The 18,797-nt window shown below is 43.0% G+C and overlaps 1 protein-coding gene across 1 annotated transcript in view; it reads left to right on the plus strand.

Annotated features, from left to right (window-relative positions):
* Positions 1-18,797, plus strand: part of naaladl2 (N-acetylated alpha-linked acidic dipeptidase like 2) — a 291,011-nt gene that overhangs the window by 117,390 nt on the left and 154,824 nt on the right. Inside the window, exon 5 of the mRNA XM_014216734.3 lies at positions 18,563-18,713. Coding sequence (XP_014072209.1) covers positions 18,563-18,713 — 151 coding nt within the window. The remainder of the gene's footprint in view (positions 1-18,562; positions 18,714-18,797) is intronic.

An 18,797-nucleotide genomic window follows, 5' to 3' on the forward strand; every position in this document is an offset into this window, starting at 1 on the left:
ATTGTATTTGTATTTCCAGATGGCATACAAGTTTGTTATTAAGGCACATGAAAGTTCCCATGTTTGAGATGGCATTACTTCCAAAAAATGCATTTTGATAAAAAATAAATACAAAAGATTATGTTCTTATGGCTCTCGGGTGAAGTAGTGACCCGCGACAAACGCCTGCAACATACGCCTAGTTTCCTGAAACCGGTTACAAATGGATAAGATAAAGGACATGTGCACCAGTAGGCCAATTGTACATGTTCTCCTGTCTTTTACTGTTGAATACCTTGTGTTTGGTAATTTCATAATTAGCAAAGGTTGATTGACTTATCTGAGGTGTTTTCAATCTGAGATGTTGTGGCTGGGCTAATAGCTTCCTGATCGGTACCTAGCCATTCATTGTGTTATCCTCTAACTGTGAGCTAGGACTGTTGCCTTAGTGATATACACAGTATAGTGGATATTATGTGCATCTAATTTCAGGAAGCTATGGCAATGTAATTTATTTCTAGTTTTCTACACACAATACTTAATGACAAAGCAAAAACAGGTTTTTAGAAATGCTTGCAAATTTATATATATAAAAAAACGGAAATAACTTATTTACATAAGCATTCAGACCCTTTGAAATAAGACTCGAAATTGAGCTCAGGTGCATCCTGTTTCTTTTGATCATCCATGAGATGTTTCTACAATTTGATTGGACTCCACCTGTGGTACATTCAATTGATTGGACATGATTTGGAAAGGCACACACCTGTCTATATAAGGTCCCACAGTTGACAGTGCATGTCAGAGCAAAAACCAAGGCATGAGGTTGAAGGAATTGTCTATAGTGCTCTGAGACAGGATTGTGTCGAGACACAGATCTGGGGAAGGGTACCAAAGAATTTCTACAGCATTGAAGGTCCCCAAGAACACAGTGGCCTCCATTATTCTTACATGGAAGAAGTTTAGAACCACCAAGACTCTTCCTAGAGCTGGCCGCCTGAGCAATTGGGGACGAAGGACCTTGGTCAGGGAGATGACCAAGAACCCAATGGTCACTCTGACAGAGCTCCAGAGTTCCTCTGTGGAGATGGGAGAACCTTCCAGAAGTACAGGCATCTCTGGAGCACTCCACCAATCAGGCCTTTATGGTAGAGTGGCCAGATGGAAGCCACTCCTCAGTAAAAGGCACATGACAGCACACTTGGTTTGCCAAAAGGAACCTAAAGACTCTCAGACCATGAGAAACAAGATTCTTTGATTGAACTCTTTGGCCTGAATGCCAAGTGTCACGTCTGTAGGACACCTGGCACTATCGCTACAGTGAAGAATGGTTGTGGCAGCATAATGCTGTGGGGATGTTTTTTTGCTGCAGTGACTGGGAGACTCGTCAAGATTGAGGGGAAGATGAACAGAGCAATGTACAGAGAGATCCTTGATGAAAACCTGCTCCAGAGCTTTCAGGACCTCACACTGGGGCGAATGTTCACCTTCTAACAGGACAACGACCCTAAGCACACAGCCAAGACAACGCAGGAGTGGCTTCGGGATAAGTCTCTGAATGTCCTTGAGTGGACCAGCCAGAGCCCGGACTTGAACCTGATCGAACATCTCTGGAGAGAACTAAAAATAGCTGTGCAGCAATGCTCCCCATCCAACCTGAAAGAGCTTGAAATGATCTGCAGAGAAGAATGGGAGAAACTCCCCAAATACAGGTGAGCTTGTAGCTTGTAGCATCATATCCAAGAATACTCAAGGCTGTAATTGCTTCCAAAGGTGCTTCAACAAAGTTAGCAAACATTTCTAAAAACCTGTTTTTGCTTTGTCATTATGGGGTATTGTGTGTAGATTGATTAGAGACAACAACAATTTAATACATTGTAGAATAAGGTTGTAACCTAACAAAATGTGGAAAAAGTCAAGGGGTCTGAATACTTTCCGAATGCACTGTATGTAGACCGCCATTCGAAAGTTCCCTGACAATATAAAAGCAGCACACTCAATTTTCTGTAAAATCTCTTTCCTTTTTTGGCAAAATCAGGTAAATGCCACTTCCAGTCTCTGACTGAACAGCACGTAATATTGACCTTTGCATCATTTAACATCTTGTTTAAACTCTAATGATACACACAACACTTTGGCATAATTTGTTTGGGAAGGATTATTGATCTTTAACAGTGAGTGCACACCAGTGGATGCTGCAGAGGGGAAGACGGCTCATAATAATGGCTGGAATGGAGTCAATGGAATGGTATCAAACACATCAATGATGTGGTTTCCATGTGGTTGATACAATTCCATTGACTCCATTCCAGCCATTATTATCAGCCATCCTCCCCTCAGCAGCCTCCACTGGTGCACATTCAGTCAATGAGGGTCAGTTTTTACAGTAGAGTACAACATAACATAAAACTCAACAGGAAATATTAGAAATGTCTATGTTCAGTTGTTTACTAGTGTATTCACGTATGTTCGCACAAATGCATGTACACACACTATAGAGCGATCCACTCACTCAGTATCTTATAACAACGGCTTAAAAATGTTCCACTTCATCATGTACTTGCAGCAATTCTTGCAGTGCTATCTTCTCAAAATCAAGTTATATTTGGTGTTATAGCTGACTTTCATAGACAACTTACAGCCTGATTAAAAAATGTATCATATTTCATTATAGGTAAAAATGTTGTTTACGCCACAGTAATTGTACTTTTATTTACTGGAAAATAGTCTGGCTTCAACCTTGCCATTTAGAAACCTTTATTTATTCATCAGAGGTGTAATAATCCTGAGATTCTGAGCTAAAAGCTTCCTGATCAGTATCCCATTCACGTGTTATCCACTATAGATGTAGGATCTTAATTTGATCACTCTTTTGTTGCTGAGAATTTTCCTGTACTGCAGGAAATGCTGATCAGCTTCATGATTTACATAAATCCACTGAAACCCCACACTAAAACACAGTTACAGTATTGCACTTTTTATGTGTCCTACTTTTGGCCAGCTAATAGCCTAACCACCGATCAAGCAATATTATGGATTAAAAGTTAAAGTCATGTTGCGGCAGGATTATTTTGTTGTGACAATATACACTCAGTGGCCAGTTTATTAACTACACCCATCTGGTACCGGGTCAGACCACCCTTTGCTTCCTGAACAGTCATAATTCTTTGGGGTCTCATGCTGCTTATGCCAAATCTTGACTCTGCCACCAGCATGACACAACAGAAACCGGGATTCGTCGAACCAGGCAATGTTTTTCTACTCCTCAATTGTCCAGTGTTGGTGATACACTGGAGCCACTTCTTCTTGTTTTTAGCTGATAGGAGCGGAACCTGATGTGGTCATCTGCTGCAATAGCCCATCCGTGACCAAGGACCGACGAGTTGTGCATTCCCAGATGCCGTTCTGCACACCACTGTTGTACTGCGCCGTTATTTGATTGCTTGTGGCCCGCCTGTTAGCCTGAACGATTCATGCCATTCTCCTTCGACCTGTCTCATCAACGAGCTGTTTTTTCCCACAGGACTGCCGCTGACTGGATGTTTTTTTTTGTCGCACTATTCTCTGTAAACCCTAGACATTGCGGTGTGTGAAAAGCCCAGGAGGCCGGCCGTTTCTGAGATACTGGAACCGGCACGCCTGGCACTGACGGTCAAACTATGCTCAAAGTTGCTTAGGTCACTCGTTTTGCCCACTCTAACGATCAATCGTACAGTAACTGAATGCCTCAATGCCTGTCTGCCTGTTTTATATAGCAAGCCATGGCCACGTGACTCACTGTCTGTAGGAGTGAACCATTTTCATGAATGCGGTGGTGTACCTAATACACTGGCCACTGACTGTAGGTCAAATTTAAGATCCTACATCTGTGGGAGGACTGTTATATACCATATGGTGTTGATGGATGGGATAACATAAGACAGGTGCAGAATGTACAGCTACTGTATGCACTTTGATCATACTACAGAGCCTGTGAGAGGTATAGTAGTTCATGCTGTCAAGCCTCTGTCCTTTCTGACAAAAGCAAGTTAACAGGCAAAATTATATTGATGTTTGGATCATTTAACATCTTGTTTGAATTCTATTGACACACACAACACGAGGCATCATTTGCTAGGGAAGGATAATAGATTTTTAAAGTGACTGCCAGCTCATAAGTAAGGTTCTATTCTATACTCACCCTATTGGATAATCATAATGCAACATAACATAATCTACAATGTTTAGATGTTTTTAATAAACACTAAAGAGTCCTTATCAAGCTGATCATGCACTATAGTAGATGACACGGATGGGAAGCCCCATTGATATCTCTCTCTCACCAGCCTTTTCCCTGTCATGTAAGGGTCAGATATACAGTCGGGTCCGCAATTATTGGCACCCTTGATAAAGATTAGCAAAAAAGACTGTATGAAATAAATAATACAAATACTGAGCTATATTGAATAGTCAATTAAAAAAATATGTATATTATTTCAAACTAAAACAACTGCCTAGTGAAAAATATGTTGTTTAAAGGGGCAATCAGCAGTTGCTACATCCATTTTTGGACTTATAAATTAATGATATGTGTACCTATTGATTCTTGACGAATAACTTATAAATGGCTCATGAGCTTACAGTAGTTTAATTATCTCTTAAGGATTGTACCCTTTTTTTCAATTTTCGCCTAAAATGACAAAACCCAAATCTAACAGCCTGTAGCTCAGGACCTGAAGCAAGGATATGCATATTCTTGATACCATTTGAAAGGAATCTTTAGAAGTTTATGGAAATGTGAAATTAATGTAGGAGAATTTAACACATTAGATCTGGTAAAAGATAATACAAACCAAAAAACATGAGTAAGTCTGCCATGAGTTTGCCCAAATGTGCCGAATTGGTCAATTGATTAATTTTCAAGTACATAACTAAAGAGATCATACTCAAATGCTATGGTAATAAAACATGTAAGTTTACACACTCCCTGGAATGTCATACATGATGGATCATTAGCTTATACACTAACTTTCACACATCTAGAAGACCAGGCGGGGTGTGTGTGGAGCCAGAGACAGCAGTGGGGTCAAACTGTAGACCCCAGTTCCTACATTTGAACATAAAAATGGATTTTATCAAACAAAACTGCTACATTTTATCACTGGGACCCTCAGGATGACAAAACAGTGCAAGATTACTGAATGTTGGTACATTATTTACCTTCAGAGGTGAATGTATCAAATCAGTTGCCATGATAAAAGTTGTTGTTGTGCACTCTCCTCAAACAATAGCATGGTATTTGTTTCACTGTAATAGCTACTGTTAATTGGACACTGCACTGTATCACAACCGTCCGTGATTGGGAGTCCCATAGGGCGGTGCACAATTGGCCCAGCGTCGTCCGGGTTTGGCCGGTGTAGGTCGTCATAAATAAGCATTTGTTCTTAACCGAGTTGCCTAGTTAAATAAAGGTTAAATTAAAAAATCTGAACCCAACATATAAACTTGTTTTACTCCAATGTTTGTAAACAAAGTAAATGTAAACAAAATATGGTTAAAACTATAATTTTGGTATCATGGATGGTAAGTCCTTGCATCTATAGCGCTGTCTATGAATCTGAGAGTGATTACATTTCTCCAGCCCCATCCCTCAGCTTTTTACCGTAAACAATGGTGGGTTGTTTCGTAAACAGTGGTGGGTTGATGTTTTGTTATTGCTTCATCTGCTGATTGGCCCTATAACAACTAGTAGAACATAGATTTTTAAGATATGGGTCAAAATTATTGAAAACCTGTGGTTTGATTTGAAGAGGAAAGTCCATAAGCGCAGATGAAGAATATCAAGGATCTGGAAATATTCTGTATGGAGAAATGGTCTAAGATCCCTCCCAACGTGTTCTCCAATCTCATAAAAAGAAAAATGCTCACTGTTGTTATTCTCGCAAGGTGAGCCCATTGGGTAAAAACTGATTGATTCAACTTTTTTTCCACGTCATTTCAACAGAAAAAAATCAGTGTTTTGATGTTGAATCAACATGGTCAAATTATTGGATTTGGAAAAAGTCCATTTAAGGGAATGTTGTAATTTTTCCAGTCAACTTTTAACCTAAATGACATGGTGATAACTCCACCAAACGTTGAACTGACTTCTTTGCCCAGTGGGAGGGTGCTAGAGTTAATAGGGATAGGAGCCCCGCTAGCAGGACATCTTCTGGTGAAACTGGAGGGCGCGCAATTCAAATAAATAATCATAAGTATTATGGATTTTAAACATTTAGGTACATATAAGTATCTTTTATATCGGCTGAAAGCTTAAATTCTTGTTAATCTAACTGCACTGTCCAATTTACAGTAGCTATTACAGTGAAAACATGCCATGCGATTGTTTGAGGACGGCGCCCCACATCAAAATATTTTTCCACTGGCACAGGTTTCATACATTCACATATAACGATAAAATATTCACTTACTTTTTGAAAATCTTCCTCTGATTTGTCATCGAAAGGGTCCCAGCTATAACATGTAGTGTCATTTTGTTAGATAAAATCCTTCTTTATATCCCAAAAAGTCTGTTTAGTTTGTGCCATCGATTTGAGTAATCCACTAGTTCAACTTGCAGAGAAAGGAATCCGAAAATCTACCCCTAAACTTTGTTTCAACAAGTCAAAATATGTTTCTATTTACTCCTCAGATACCCTAAAATGTAATCAAACTATAATATTTCTTACAGAAAGAAGTATGTTCAATAGGAAACCGATTTACCAGGTGCGTAATGTCTTCATGGCGTGCGCAAATACGAATTTCCAAGACAGTTTCCTTCTGCTAAAACTGATATTTCTTATTCGTTTTTGAAGTTACAAGCCTGAAACGAACATAGACTGCTGACACCCTGTGGAAGCCATAGGAATTGCATCCAGGGAGCTAATTCTCAATATGACCTTTCTCTTGCATTTCTAAGAGTGTGGTCTCTCAACAAAAAGAAAATCTGGTTGGTTTTTCTTTGGATTTTCTCCTACCATATCTAATGTGTTATATTCTCCTACATTATTTTAACATTTCTACAAACTTCAAGGTGTTTTCTTTCCAATGGTACCAATTATATGCATATCCTCGCTTCAGGGCCTGAGATAAAGGCAGTTTACTTTGGGCACGTCATTCAGACAGGAAGTGGAGAAAAAAGGGGCCTAGCCCTAAACAGGGGTGGCAATAATTTTGACCCCTAAACAAAAACTCTTTCTCTGAGAAATGGTATTATTAGTATAAAATAATATTGTTTCCCCCAAAAATGTATCATACAATATAGCTCAGGATTTGTATTATTTATTTTTAAACAGTATTTTTTTGCTCATCTTTATCAATGGTGCCACTGATTATGGACCCCACTGTATCTAAGCCTCACTTCTAGGCTGTGATTACCATCCATTGGCAGCTTCTCTCTCATTAGCCCCAGACATTGAGCTCGAAATGATTGAGCATGGAGGATGCTTGTCTTCGAACACCCAGCACCAGAGATGTGATTAGATTGTGAAGCCTGCAGTATCAGGTGGAATTGGCACATTGCATGGCAAGGGTTATATGCATTTATGTTCAATGCCCTCATGGACTGAGAGGAGTGTGAGGGTTCCGTACTTGACTTTACGGTCCTTTCCTCCCAATGCCACTCTTAAACAGTGAGAGGAAATGGCAGATATAATAGAAGTGGTCCTTTCTATCTATATTAGGTACATGGACTAATAGATGTCTGTTAATTTGTGGTTCTGGTGAATGATGGAGAGGGAGAACTAATGTTCACATTGCAAAGTAATGCAGAGTGCTGCATTAAAGTATCCTGATTTACCATTTCAATGAGACAGGCAGTCTGGGTATAGAGTTCACACTCAATGAGTAATTTTTGTGCAAATGAGAGCAATTACAGACAAAGTGCACAGCTTTCAGGTATGTGGTTAAATTATGCTTCACAGGTTGAAATAGTATCAAGAGATCATATGTAGTTGTTCTAATACTTGTACAAGCAGCCATAAAGAGACTTGCATATGTTTTCTTCCTTTCTCATTCTTATGGTGAAGGAATATCCTTGGCAACTTATTATTATTACAAAAACATTTTAGGGGGTAGATCAGCGTTAATATTGCAGATAGATTGAAGCTTCCATTAATTTAATTATCTGCATCATTTCCGATCCCCAATATATTTTGTTGTAAATATATACAGTGCATTCAGAAAGTATTCATACCATTTTGTTACATCACAGCCTTATTCTAAAACGGATTAAATTGTTATTTTCCCGCAGCAATCTACACACAATACCCCATAATGACAAAGCAAAAACAGGTTTATAGACATTTTTGCAAATGAATAAAAAAATACAAACTTAAATATTACATTTACAGTTGACGTCGGAAGTGTACATGAAAGACAGGGTCCTGAAAAAGGGATGTTTCTTTTTTTGCTGAGTTTACATACATACATACATACATACATACATACATACATACATACATATATATATATTGTTGGAGTCAGAAGTTTACATACACCTTAGCCAAATACGTTTAAACTCAGTTTTTCAAAACTCCTGACATTTAATCCAAGCAAAAATTCCCTGTCTTAGGTCAGATAGGATCACCACTTTATTTTAAGTATGTGAAATGTCAGAATAATAGTAGAGAGAATTATTTATTTCAGCTTTTATTTCTTTCATCACATTCCCAGTGGGTTAGAAGTTTACATACACTCAATTAGTATTTGGTAGCATTGCCTTTAAATTGTTTAACTTGGGTCAAATGTTTCGGGTAGCCTTCCTCAAGCTTCCCACAATAAGTTGGGTGAATTTTGGCCCATTCCTCCTGACAGAGCTGGTGTAACTGAGTCAGGTTTGTAGGCCTCCTCGATCGCACACGCTTTTTTAGTTTTGCCCATAAAATGTTATATAGATTTAAGGTCAGGACTTTGTGACGGCAACTCCAATACCTTGACTTTGTTGTCCTCAAGCCATTTTGCCACAACTTTGGAAGTATGCTTGTGGTCATTGTCCATTTGGAAGACCTATTTGCGACCAAGCTTTAACTTCCTGACTGTAACGCCCTGGTCATAGAGAGGGGTTTTTTGTTCTTTATTTTGGTTAGGCCAGGGTGTTACATTGGGTGGGCGTTCTATGTTCCCTTCTCTATGTTTTTGTATTTCTTTGTTTTGGGCCATGTGTGGCTCCCAATCAGGCACAGCTGAAGCTCGTTGTTGCTGATTGGGAGTCACACATAAGGAGCATGTTTTTCCTTTGGGTTTTGTGGGTAATTGTTTCTATTTTGAGTATTTTCCTAACAGGACTGTTTGCAGTCGTTTTTGTTCATTTTTGTAGTGTTCTCTTGTTTTTTGAATTAAAATTCTAATGATGAACACATCCTCTGCTGCACCTTGGTCTAATTCTGACGACGGCCGTTACAGAATTACCCACCAACAACGGACCAAGCAGCGGAGGAAGGAGCAGCACAAGGAGAGGCACCAGGAGAAAAGCTATCTGGAGTCGTGGACCTGGGAGGAAATCCTGGACGGGAAAGGACCATGGGCTCAAGCTGGGGATTATCGCCGCCCGCAGTGGGAGATCGAGGCGGCGAGAGCTGAGAGGCGCTGGTATGAGGAAAGGGAGCGCAACAGACACGGGAGGCAGCCCCAAAAACATTTTTTGGGGGGGCAGATGGGGAGATTGGCTGAGTCAGGCGGTAGACCTGAGCCAACTCCCCGTGCTTACTGGAAGCAGCGTGGTACTGGTAAGACACCGTGTTATGCTGTGGAGCGCACGGTGTCCCGAGTGCGCGTTCAAAGCCCGGTGCGCTATATACCAGCCCCCCGCAAGTGCCATGCGAGTGCAGGCATCGAGCCAGGGCGGCTGGTGCCAGCTCAGCGCGTCTGGTCTCCAGTGCGCCTCCTCGGTCCAGGTTATCCTGCGCCGGCGTTGCGCACTGTGTCTCCAGAGCGCTGGGAGGGTCCAGTTCGCCCAATGCCTGCTCTCCGTGGGCATTCAGCCTGGAGTGTGGGTAAAGAGCGTCTGTACCAGAACTCCAGTGCTCCCCCACAGCCCAGTTTATCCTGTGCCTCCTCCTCGGACCAGGCCTCCAGTGGGTCTCCCCATCCTGGGCCGTCCTGTGCCTGCTCCCCGGACCAGGTCTCCAGTGGGTCTCCCCATCCTGGTCCGTCCTGTGCCACCTCCCAGGACAAGGCCTCCAGTGGGTCTCCCCATCCTGGTCCGTCCTGTGCCGCCTCCACGGACCAGGCCTCCAGTGGGTCTCCCCAACCTGGTCAGTCCTGTGCCTGCTCCACGGACCAGGCCTCTAGTGGGTCTCCCCAACCTGGTCTCTCCTGTGCCGCTTCCACGGACCAGGCCTCCAGTGGGTCTCCCTATCCTGGTCAGTCCTGTGTCGCCTCCACGGACCAGGCCTCCAGTGGGTCTCCCTATCCTGGTTAAGCCTGTGCCTCCTCCACGGACCAGGCCTCCAGTGGGACTCCCCATCCTGGTCTCTCCTGTGCCGCCTCCACGGACCAGGCCTCCAGTGGGTCTCCCCATCCTGGTTAAGCCTGTGCCTCCTCCACGGACCAGGCCTCCAGTAGGTCTCCCCATCCTGGTCTCTCCTGTGCCGCCTCCACGGACTAGGCCTCCAGTGGGTCTCGCCAGTCCGGAGCCGCCAGAGCTGCCCGCCAGTCCGGAGCCGCCAGAGCCGCCCGCCTGTCCGGAGCCGCCAGAGCCGCCCGCCTGTCCAGAGCAGTCAAAGCCGCCCGCCACCCCGGTGAGTCCTGTGCCTGTGCCCAGGGCCAGGCCTCCATCATGTCTCCCCAGCCTGGTGAATACTGGGCCAGGGCCGCCAGAGCCGCCCGCCAGCCCGGAGCCGCCAGAGCCGCCCGCCAGACTGGTGAGTCCTGTGCCTGCGCGCAGGGCCAGGCCTCCTTCATATCTCCCCAGCCTGGTGAATCCTGGGTCAGTGCCGCCGGAGCCGCCAGGGACACCCGCCAGCCGGGCGCAGCCAGAGAGTAAATTCTAATGATGAACACATCCTCTGCTGCACCTTGGTCTAATTCTGACGACGGCCGTTACACTGACTGATGTCTTGAGATGTTGCTTCAATATGTCCACCTAATTTTCCCTCTTCATGATGCCATCTATTTTGTGAAGTGCACCAGTCCCTCCTGTAGCGAAGCACCCCCACAACATGATGCTGCCACTCCCATGCTTCATGTTCGAATGGTGTTCTTCAGCTTGCAAGCGTCCCCCTTTTTCCTCCAAACATAACGATGGTCATTATGGCCAAACAGTTCTATTTTTGTTTCATCAGACCAGACGACATTTCTCCAAAAAGTATGATCTTTGTCCCCATGTGCAGTTGCAAACCGTAGTCTGGCATTTTATGGCAGTTTTGGAGCAGTGGCTTCTTCCTTGCTGAGTGGCCTTTTAGGTTATGTCGATATAGGACTCGTTTTACTGTGGATATAGATACTTTTGTACTTGTTTCCTCCAGCATCTTTACAAGGTCCTTTGCTTTTGTTCTGGGATTGATTTGCACTTTTTGCACCAAAGTACGTTCATCTCTAGGAGACAGAACGCGTCTCCTTCCTGAGCGGTATGACGGCTGCGTGGTCCCATGGTGTTTGTACAGATGAACGTGGAACCTTCAGGCGTTTGGAAATTTCTCCCCAGGATGAACCAGACTTGTGGAGGTCTACAATATTTTTCTGAGTTCTTGGCTGATTTCTTCTGATTTTCCCATGATGTCAGGCAAAGAGGCACTGAGTTTGAAGGTAGGCCTTGAAATACATTCACAGGTACACCTCCAATTGACTCAAATGATGTCAATTAGCCTATCGGAAGCTTCTAAAGCCATGACATCATTTTCTGGAATTTTCCAAGCTGTTTAAAATAACTGTCAACTTAGTGTATGTAAACTTTCGACTAAAACTGTTAAAACCTGTCTGATTAAGATTAACAATAATATCCAACAATACCTTTTTTATTCTGTGCGCTATGCATTTGGCTAGAATTTTTACAGGGAGTACCGGTTCAGAGTCAATGTATCCTGGGGCACCGGTGTCGAGGTAGTTAAGGTAATTATGTACATGCGGGTAAGGTTATTAAAGTGGCTATGCATAGATGATAACAGAGAGTAGCAGCAGGTTAGGGGGTGTGGGGGGGGGGGGGGGGTGCAAATAGTCTGGGTAGCCATTTGATTAGCTGTTCAGGAGTCTTATGGCTTGGGGGTAGAAGCTGTTTAGAAGCCTCTTGGACCTAGTCTTGGCACTCCGGTATCGCTTGCCGTGCGGTTGCAGAGAGAACAGTCTATGCCTAGGGTGGCTGGAGTCTGACAATTTTTAGGGCCTTTCTCTGACACCGCCTGGTATAGAGGTCCTGGATGGCAGGACACTTGGCCCCGGTGATGTACTGGGCCGTACGCATTACCCTCTGTAGTGACTTGCGGTCAGAGGCTGAGCAGTTGCCAGACCAGGTAGTTATGCAAACCGTCAGGATGCTCTCGATGGTGCAGCTGTAAAACCTTTTGAGTATCTGAGGACCCATGCCAAATCTTTTCAGTCTCCTGAGGGGGAATAGGTTTTGTCGTGCCCTCTTCACAACTGTCTTGGTGTGCTTAGAACTTGTTAGTTTGTTGGTGATGTGGACGCCAAGAAACTTGAAGCTCTCAACCTTCTCCACTATAGCCCCGTCGATGAGATTGTGGGCGTGCTCTGTCCTCCTTTTCCTGTAGTCCACAATCATCTCCTTTTTCTTGATCATGTTGAGGGAGAAGTTGTTGTCCTTACACCACACGGTGAGGTCTCTGACCTCCCCCCTATAGGCTGTCTCATCGTTGTCGGTGATCAGGCCTACCACTGTTGTGTCATCAGCAAACTTAATGATGGTATTGGAGTTGTGCCTGGCCGTGCAGTCGTGGGTGAACAGGGAGTACAGGAGGGGACTGAGCATGCACCCATGAGGGGCCCCGTGATGAGGATCAGCGTGGCGGATGTGTTGTTACCTACCCTTACCACCTGGGGGTGGCCCATCAGGAAGTCGAGGATCCAGTTGCAGAGGGTAGTGTTTAGTCCCAGGGTCCTTAGCTTGGTGATGAGCTTTGAGGGCACTATGGTGTTGAACGCTGAGCTGTAGTCAATGAATCGCATTCTCACATATGTGTTCCTTTTGTCCAGGTGGGAAAGGGCAGTGTGGAGTGCAATAGAGATTGCATCATCTGTGAATCTGTTGGTGTGGTATGCAAATTGGAGTGGGTCTAGGGATTAATGTGAGCCATGAACAGCCTTTCAAAGCATGGCTACAGACGGGAGTGCTACGGGTTGGTAGTCATTTAGGCAGGTTACCTTAGTGTTCTTGGGCACAGGGACTATGGTGGTCTGCTTGAAACATGTTGGTATTACAGACTCAGACAGGGAGAGGATGAACATGTCAGTGAAGACACTTGCCAGTTGGTCAGCGCATTCTCAAAGTATACGTCCTGGTAATCCGTCTCGTCCAGCGGCCTTGTGAATGTTGACCTGTTTAAAGGTCTTACTCACATCGGCTGCGGAGAGCGTGATCACACTGTCATCCGGAACAGCTGATGTTCTCATGCATGTTTCAGTGTTACTTGGCTAGAAAAGATCATAGAAGTTATTTAGCTCGTCTGGTAGGCTCGTGTCACTGGACAGCTCTCGGATGTGCTTCCCTTTGTGTTTGTAAGAGTTGACAAGCCCTGCAACATACGACGAGCGTCGGAGCCGGTGTAGTACGATTCGATCTTAGTCCTGTATTGATGCTTTGCCTATTTGATGGTTCGTCAGAGAGCATAGCGGAATTTCTTATCAGCTGCCGGGTTAGAGTCACGCTCCTTGAAGCGTCAGCTCTACCCTTTAGCTTAGTGAGAATGTTGCCTGTAATCCATGGCTTCTGGTTGGGGTATGTACGTATGTACCGTCACTGTGGGGACGACGTCCTCGATGCACTTATTGATGAAGCCAGTGACTGATGTGGTGTACTTCCTAATGCCATCGGAAGAATCCCAGAACATATTCCAGTCTGTGCTAGCAAAATAGTCCTGTAGTTTAGCATCTGCTTCATCTGACCACTTTTTTATAGATCGAGTCACTGGTGCTTCCTGCTTTAATATTTGCTTGTAAGCAGGAATCAGGAGGATGGAGTTATGGTCTGATTTGCCAAATGAAGGGTGAGGGAGAGCTTTGTATGCGTCTCTGTGTGTGGAGTAAAGGTGGTCTCTAATGTTTTTTCCCGTCTGGTTGCACATTTAACATGCGGATAGACATTTTTCTGTACAGCTGTTAATTTTACATTATTAATAGAAAAAAAAGGTTAGTAGAGATTAAGATTAGTAGAGATGGAGGAGACTAAATAGAAAACTTATGTTTAACTTATGTTTGTTTGTATAAGTCAAATGTCATGCTCCTTTCTCTTGAAGGACAGGTGCTGGATGAAAAAGAATGGCTATGGATAGTCTCTAGAATTAACAAAATATAAGCTAACTCTACCTATGAAGACCCTGTTCATAATGCATCGTAGACTCGCTTGCTTTTGATCCATCCATAGTCATAAGAACAAAGACACTACTTTTGCAATTAAAAAGCTTTTATCACCCACACATGCCCTCATCAGGTTGTCATGTTGCCGAAGCACTCTCTGTTTTCTCTCTCAGCACACAAGGTGTTAGAGGTTGTTGCCATTTAGCCAGAGGCCTCTGTGATTCATGAGCAGGTATTACAATGCCAACAAGGATTTCAAACCTTATGTCTGTCACTGATTTCTCTACCCCCACAAGTCAAGCGTTTCCAGATCCATGCAGAAATGGATACTACTCTATGTCAGCAACTAGATAGAGTTTGCCCTGCTAACATTTCCCTGGTAGCGGACTACAGTCTGTTTTTATGCTACTACAAGTATCGATGTACACATGTCTGTAGACAGATAGGAAGGGCAGATAGAATGCCTTGGCTCTGTGCAGACCTAAATAACCTGATGAAAGGGGACAGTGAACGGGACAGTGACATGACATGATATGCAATTTTCCTACAGTGTATATTAAGTACATATGCAATACAATCTTCTAATAGGATATAGCATGGTTACAGATTTAACACTTGTCTGTGCACATTTTAACAGTATGGGCTCTATTTTCGGATGGTGTTAAGCCAGCGCAATTGTCAAATGCACGCTTGTTGGCAATTTCAACCTGTTAAAGACAGCATTGTACTACCCTTGCACCAGGATTGGTAATTTATCAGTCTTATATATGCTCGCTTGCGCTGAGGTGGAAGGGGTGGCAATATCTGAGGTGTGTCCTTAAAAATGTGTGCCAAAGTGCCAATTTCAGGCAGAGCTGGTGGGGATATTTAAGACCAACCAAAAGCTGGTCTTAGCAGTAACACAGTTGGTTATGGCATGGATTTTGACCGCAGAAGCGTAGCCTATTCAGTCATGACTCATAGGGCCATATGCGCATGGAACAGGAGAGATGTGCTTTTTTTGCACGTAAACCTCGTATTTAGAAACATAAAAAACAAATGTTTTTTTCCATTTCGTTTCATTTTATTAAAAACCAAGCCTCCCCTCCTCTCAATTAAAACATATTTTTTGTTCTGCCCAATGCATTTACCAAGTAGTCAAGACTATCAATAAAGGGTTTTCCTCATGAGACCGCTTTGAAATAAATCTTAATCATCAAAGCTTTATTAAAAGTTAGTGTTTGGGAGCAACAAAACAGTTAGCAGACATCCCCTTTTAATCTATGTAATGTATTATTTTGGATGTGCGTGAGCAATGCTGTTCAACAGCAATACTGTTCAACAGCAATGCTTCGAGTATCTTTCTTATCCTGGCCATGCATTAGCCAAGTAGCCTATCCATAAGGTTTCTAAATGTTTCTACTTGTGAGGCTTTTGTTTTCATGCTTTTGCATTATTCTCAATTCACATAGGCTTACCTGCAGTACACACCCCATTCGGCTTGTATCCATCCCCATTTCAAAAGAGAACGTCTTGTCCGGTTACAAAAGACTGGCTCCACTAAACATATTAAAATTATTCAGTCCTATAACGCTATATCAATGGATAATGGTAGGCCTAGGCTACAGTTGAAGTCGGAAGTTTACATACACTTAGTTTGGAGTCATTAAAACTCGTTTTTCAACCACTCCACAAATTTCTTGTTAAGAAACTATAGTTTTGGCAAGTCGGTTAGGACATCTACTTTGTGCATGACACAAGTCATTTTTCCAACAATTGTTTATATACAGATTATTTCACTTATAATTCACTGTATCACAATTCCAGTGGGTCAGGAGTTTACATACACTAAGTTGACTGTGCCTCTAAACAGTTTGGAAAACTCCAGAAAATGATGTAATGGCTTTAGAAGCTTCTTATAGTCTAATTGGCATAATTTGAGTCAATTGGAGGTTTACCTGTGAATGTATTCCAAGGCCTACCTTCAAACTCAGTGCCTCTTTCTTGACATCATAGGAAAATCTAAAGAAATCAGCAAAGACCTCCACTAAAAATTGTAGACCTCCACAAGTCTGGTTCATCCTTGGGAGCAATTTCCAAACGCCTGAAGGTACCACGTTCATCTGTAGAAACAATAGCACGCAAGTATAAACACCATGGGACCACACAGCCGTCATACCGTTCAGGAAGGAGACGCTTTCTGTCTCCTAGAGATGAACGTACTTTGGTGCGAAAAGTGCAAATCAATCCCAGAAGAATAGCAAAGGACCTTGTGAAGATGCTGAAGGAAACAGGTACAAAAGTATCTATATCCACAGTAAAACGAGTCCTGTATCGACATAACCTGAAAGGCCGCTCAGCAAGGACTGGTGCACTTCACAAAATAGATGGCAGGCATCATGAGGTAGGAAAATGATGTGGATATATTGAAGCAACATCTCAAGACATCAGTCAAGAAGTTAAAACTTGGTTGCAAATAGGTCTTCCAAATGGACAATGACCCCAAGCATACTTCCAAAGTTGTGGTAAAATGGCTTAAGGACAACAAAGTCAAGGTATTGGAGTGGCCATCACAAAGCCCTGACCTCAATCCCATAGAAAATTTGTGGGCAGAACTGAAAAAGCTTTATGCGAGCAAGGAGACCTACAAATCTGATTCAGTTACACCAGCTCTGTCCGGAGGAATGGGCCAACATTCACCCAACTTATTGTGGGAAGCTTACGGAAGGCTTCCCGAAACGTTTGACCCAAGTTAAACAATTTAAAGGCAATGCTACCAAGTACTAATTGAGTGTATGTAAACTTCTGACCCACTGGGAATGTGATGAAAGAAATAAAAGCTGAAATAAATATTTCTCTCTACTATTTTTCTGACATTTCACATACTTAAAATAAAGTGGTGATCCTAACTGACCTAAGACAGGGTATTTTTACTTGGATTAAATGTCAGGAATTGTGAAAACTGAGTTTAAATGTATTTGGCTAAGGTGTGTGTAAACTTCAGTTTTCAACTGTATATCCTGCGTATTGAGAACGTACATCACATATCCAATTACATTTACGGGAACCTAGTATGTTTTATTTGAGGAGAAGTGTAATGCGTAAAGACATGTATAGGCCTATCCTCATTGATCCAATTGCAACTATGTTGACTGTCAACACTCCAAACATATTGAGCAAACATCGTTTTTTTTTACTGTTGTTATTTGTCCTTACTGTAGCCAATGCTATTTAATAAACTGTATTGTATCAATCCACAATATACTAGGACAATAATATTTTGTGCCCCCTGCCGTATATGACAATGCAATGGCCGTCAACAACCTACAGAGCTTGAGACAAAGGCTTGCAGTATTAAGCCATGAAACGCGTTGATCGGCCAGTGAGTTGCCAAGCCCTCGTCACACATACAATTTATTTATTCATCAAAACCTAGCCCTTTTGCACCACAGCCAGCTATTGCGCTCATAATTCCTTCTGAGAAAATAGCAAACATATTTCCGATACGTGCATGCACATTTACATTTCAGTCATTTAGCAGACGCTCTTATCCAGAGCGACTTACAGTAGTGAATGCATACGTTTCACCATTTTTTTTTTCTCCGTTCTGGTCCCCCATGGGAATCGAACCCACAATCCTGGTGTTGCAAACACCATGCTCTACCAACTGAGCCACACGGGACCGTGTGTGCATGTACATGAGTATGTGCACATGTCCTAGTGAATATTTTATTCTGGGTGTTACTGTTATTCCTTCTGTACATCAAATGTCACAGATGACCTCTGGTTTAAACTACATTTCCACATACCTGCTCCCTTAAAGTAATGTGCCACTCTCCTCCAGCATCCGGGTTATATGATCAATGCATTTCAGTGCTATAGCTCCATCTCTAGGGCACTGTCCACATTGATGTGCATGGAAATGTATGTTTGTATCTGTCAAAGCTATCTTGGTGTCAATGCGATACAGTATTGAGATGCTAAGGATATGGGTTAGCCTGTGTGGAGGAATAATAGTCAGTCTGTTTTCTGTATGTGACTGAATCTGTTTCACTCTATTATGCCTCTATTGTAGAATATAACCATTTTATAAGACTGCTGTGTATATTTCTCTCCACAGATTTCCTTCCTGGCAGAGATGGGTTTTGGGGGTGTACTCCTCTACATGGACCCCTGTGACAGCCCCAGTGACCAGAGTCTGTGGCACAAAGCCTTTGGGGTCACCCTGAACCCTGGGGGAGACCCCTCCACCCCTGGATACCCCAGTATTGGTGAGTGAGTGTAATGTACCGTCTCTCTGCAGATGATCCTGGATCAGTATGAGGTGAATCAATCAGTCATGACTGTCACACAGT

Source organism: Salmo salar, chromosome 10 (genome assembly GCF_965601325.2).
Source record: "Salmo salar chromosome 10, fSalSal1, whole genome shotgun sequence".
NCBI classification, from domain to species: domain Eukaryota; kingdom Metazoa; phylum Chordata; class Actinopteri; order Salmoniformes; family Salmonidae; genus Salmo; species Salmo salar.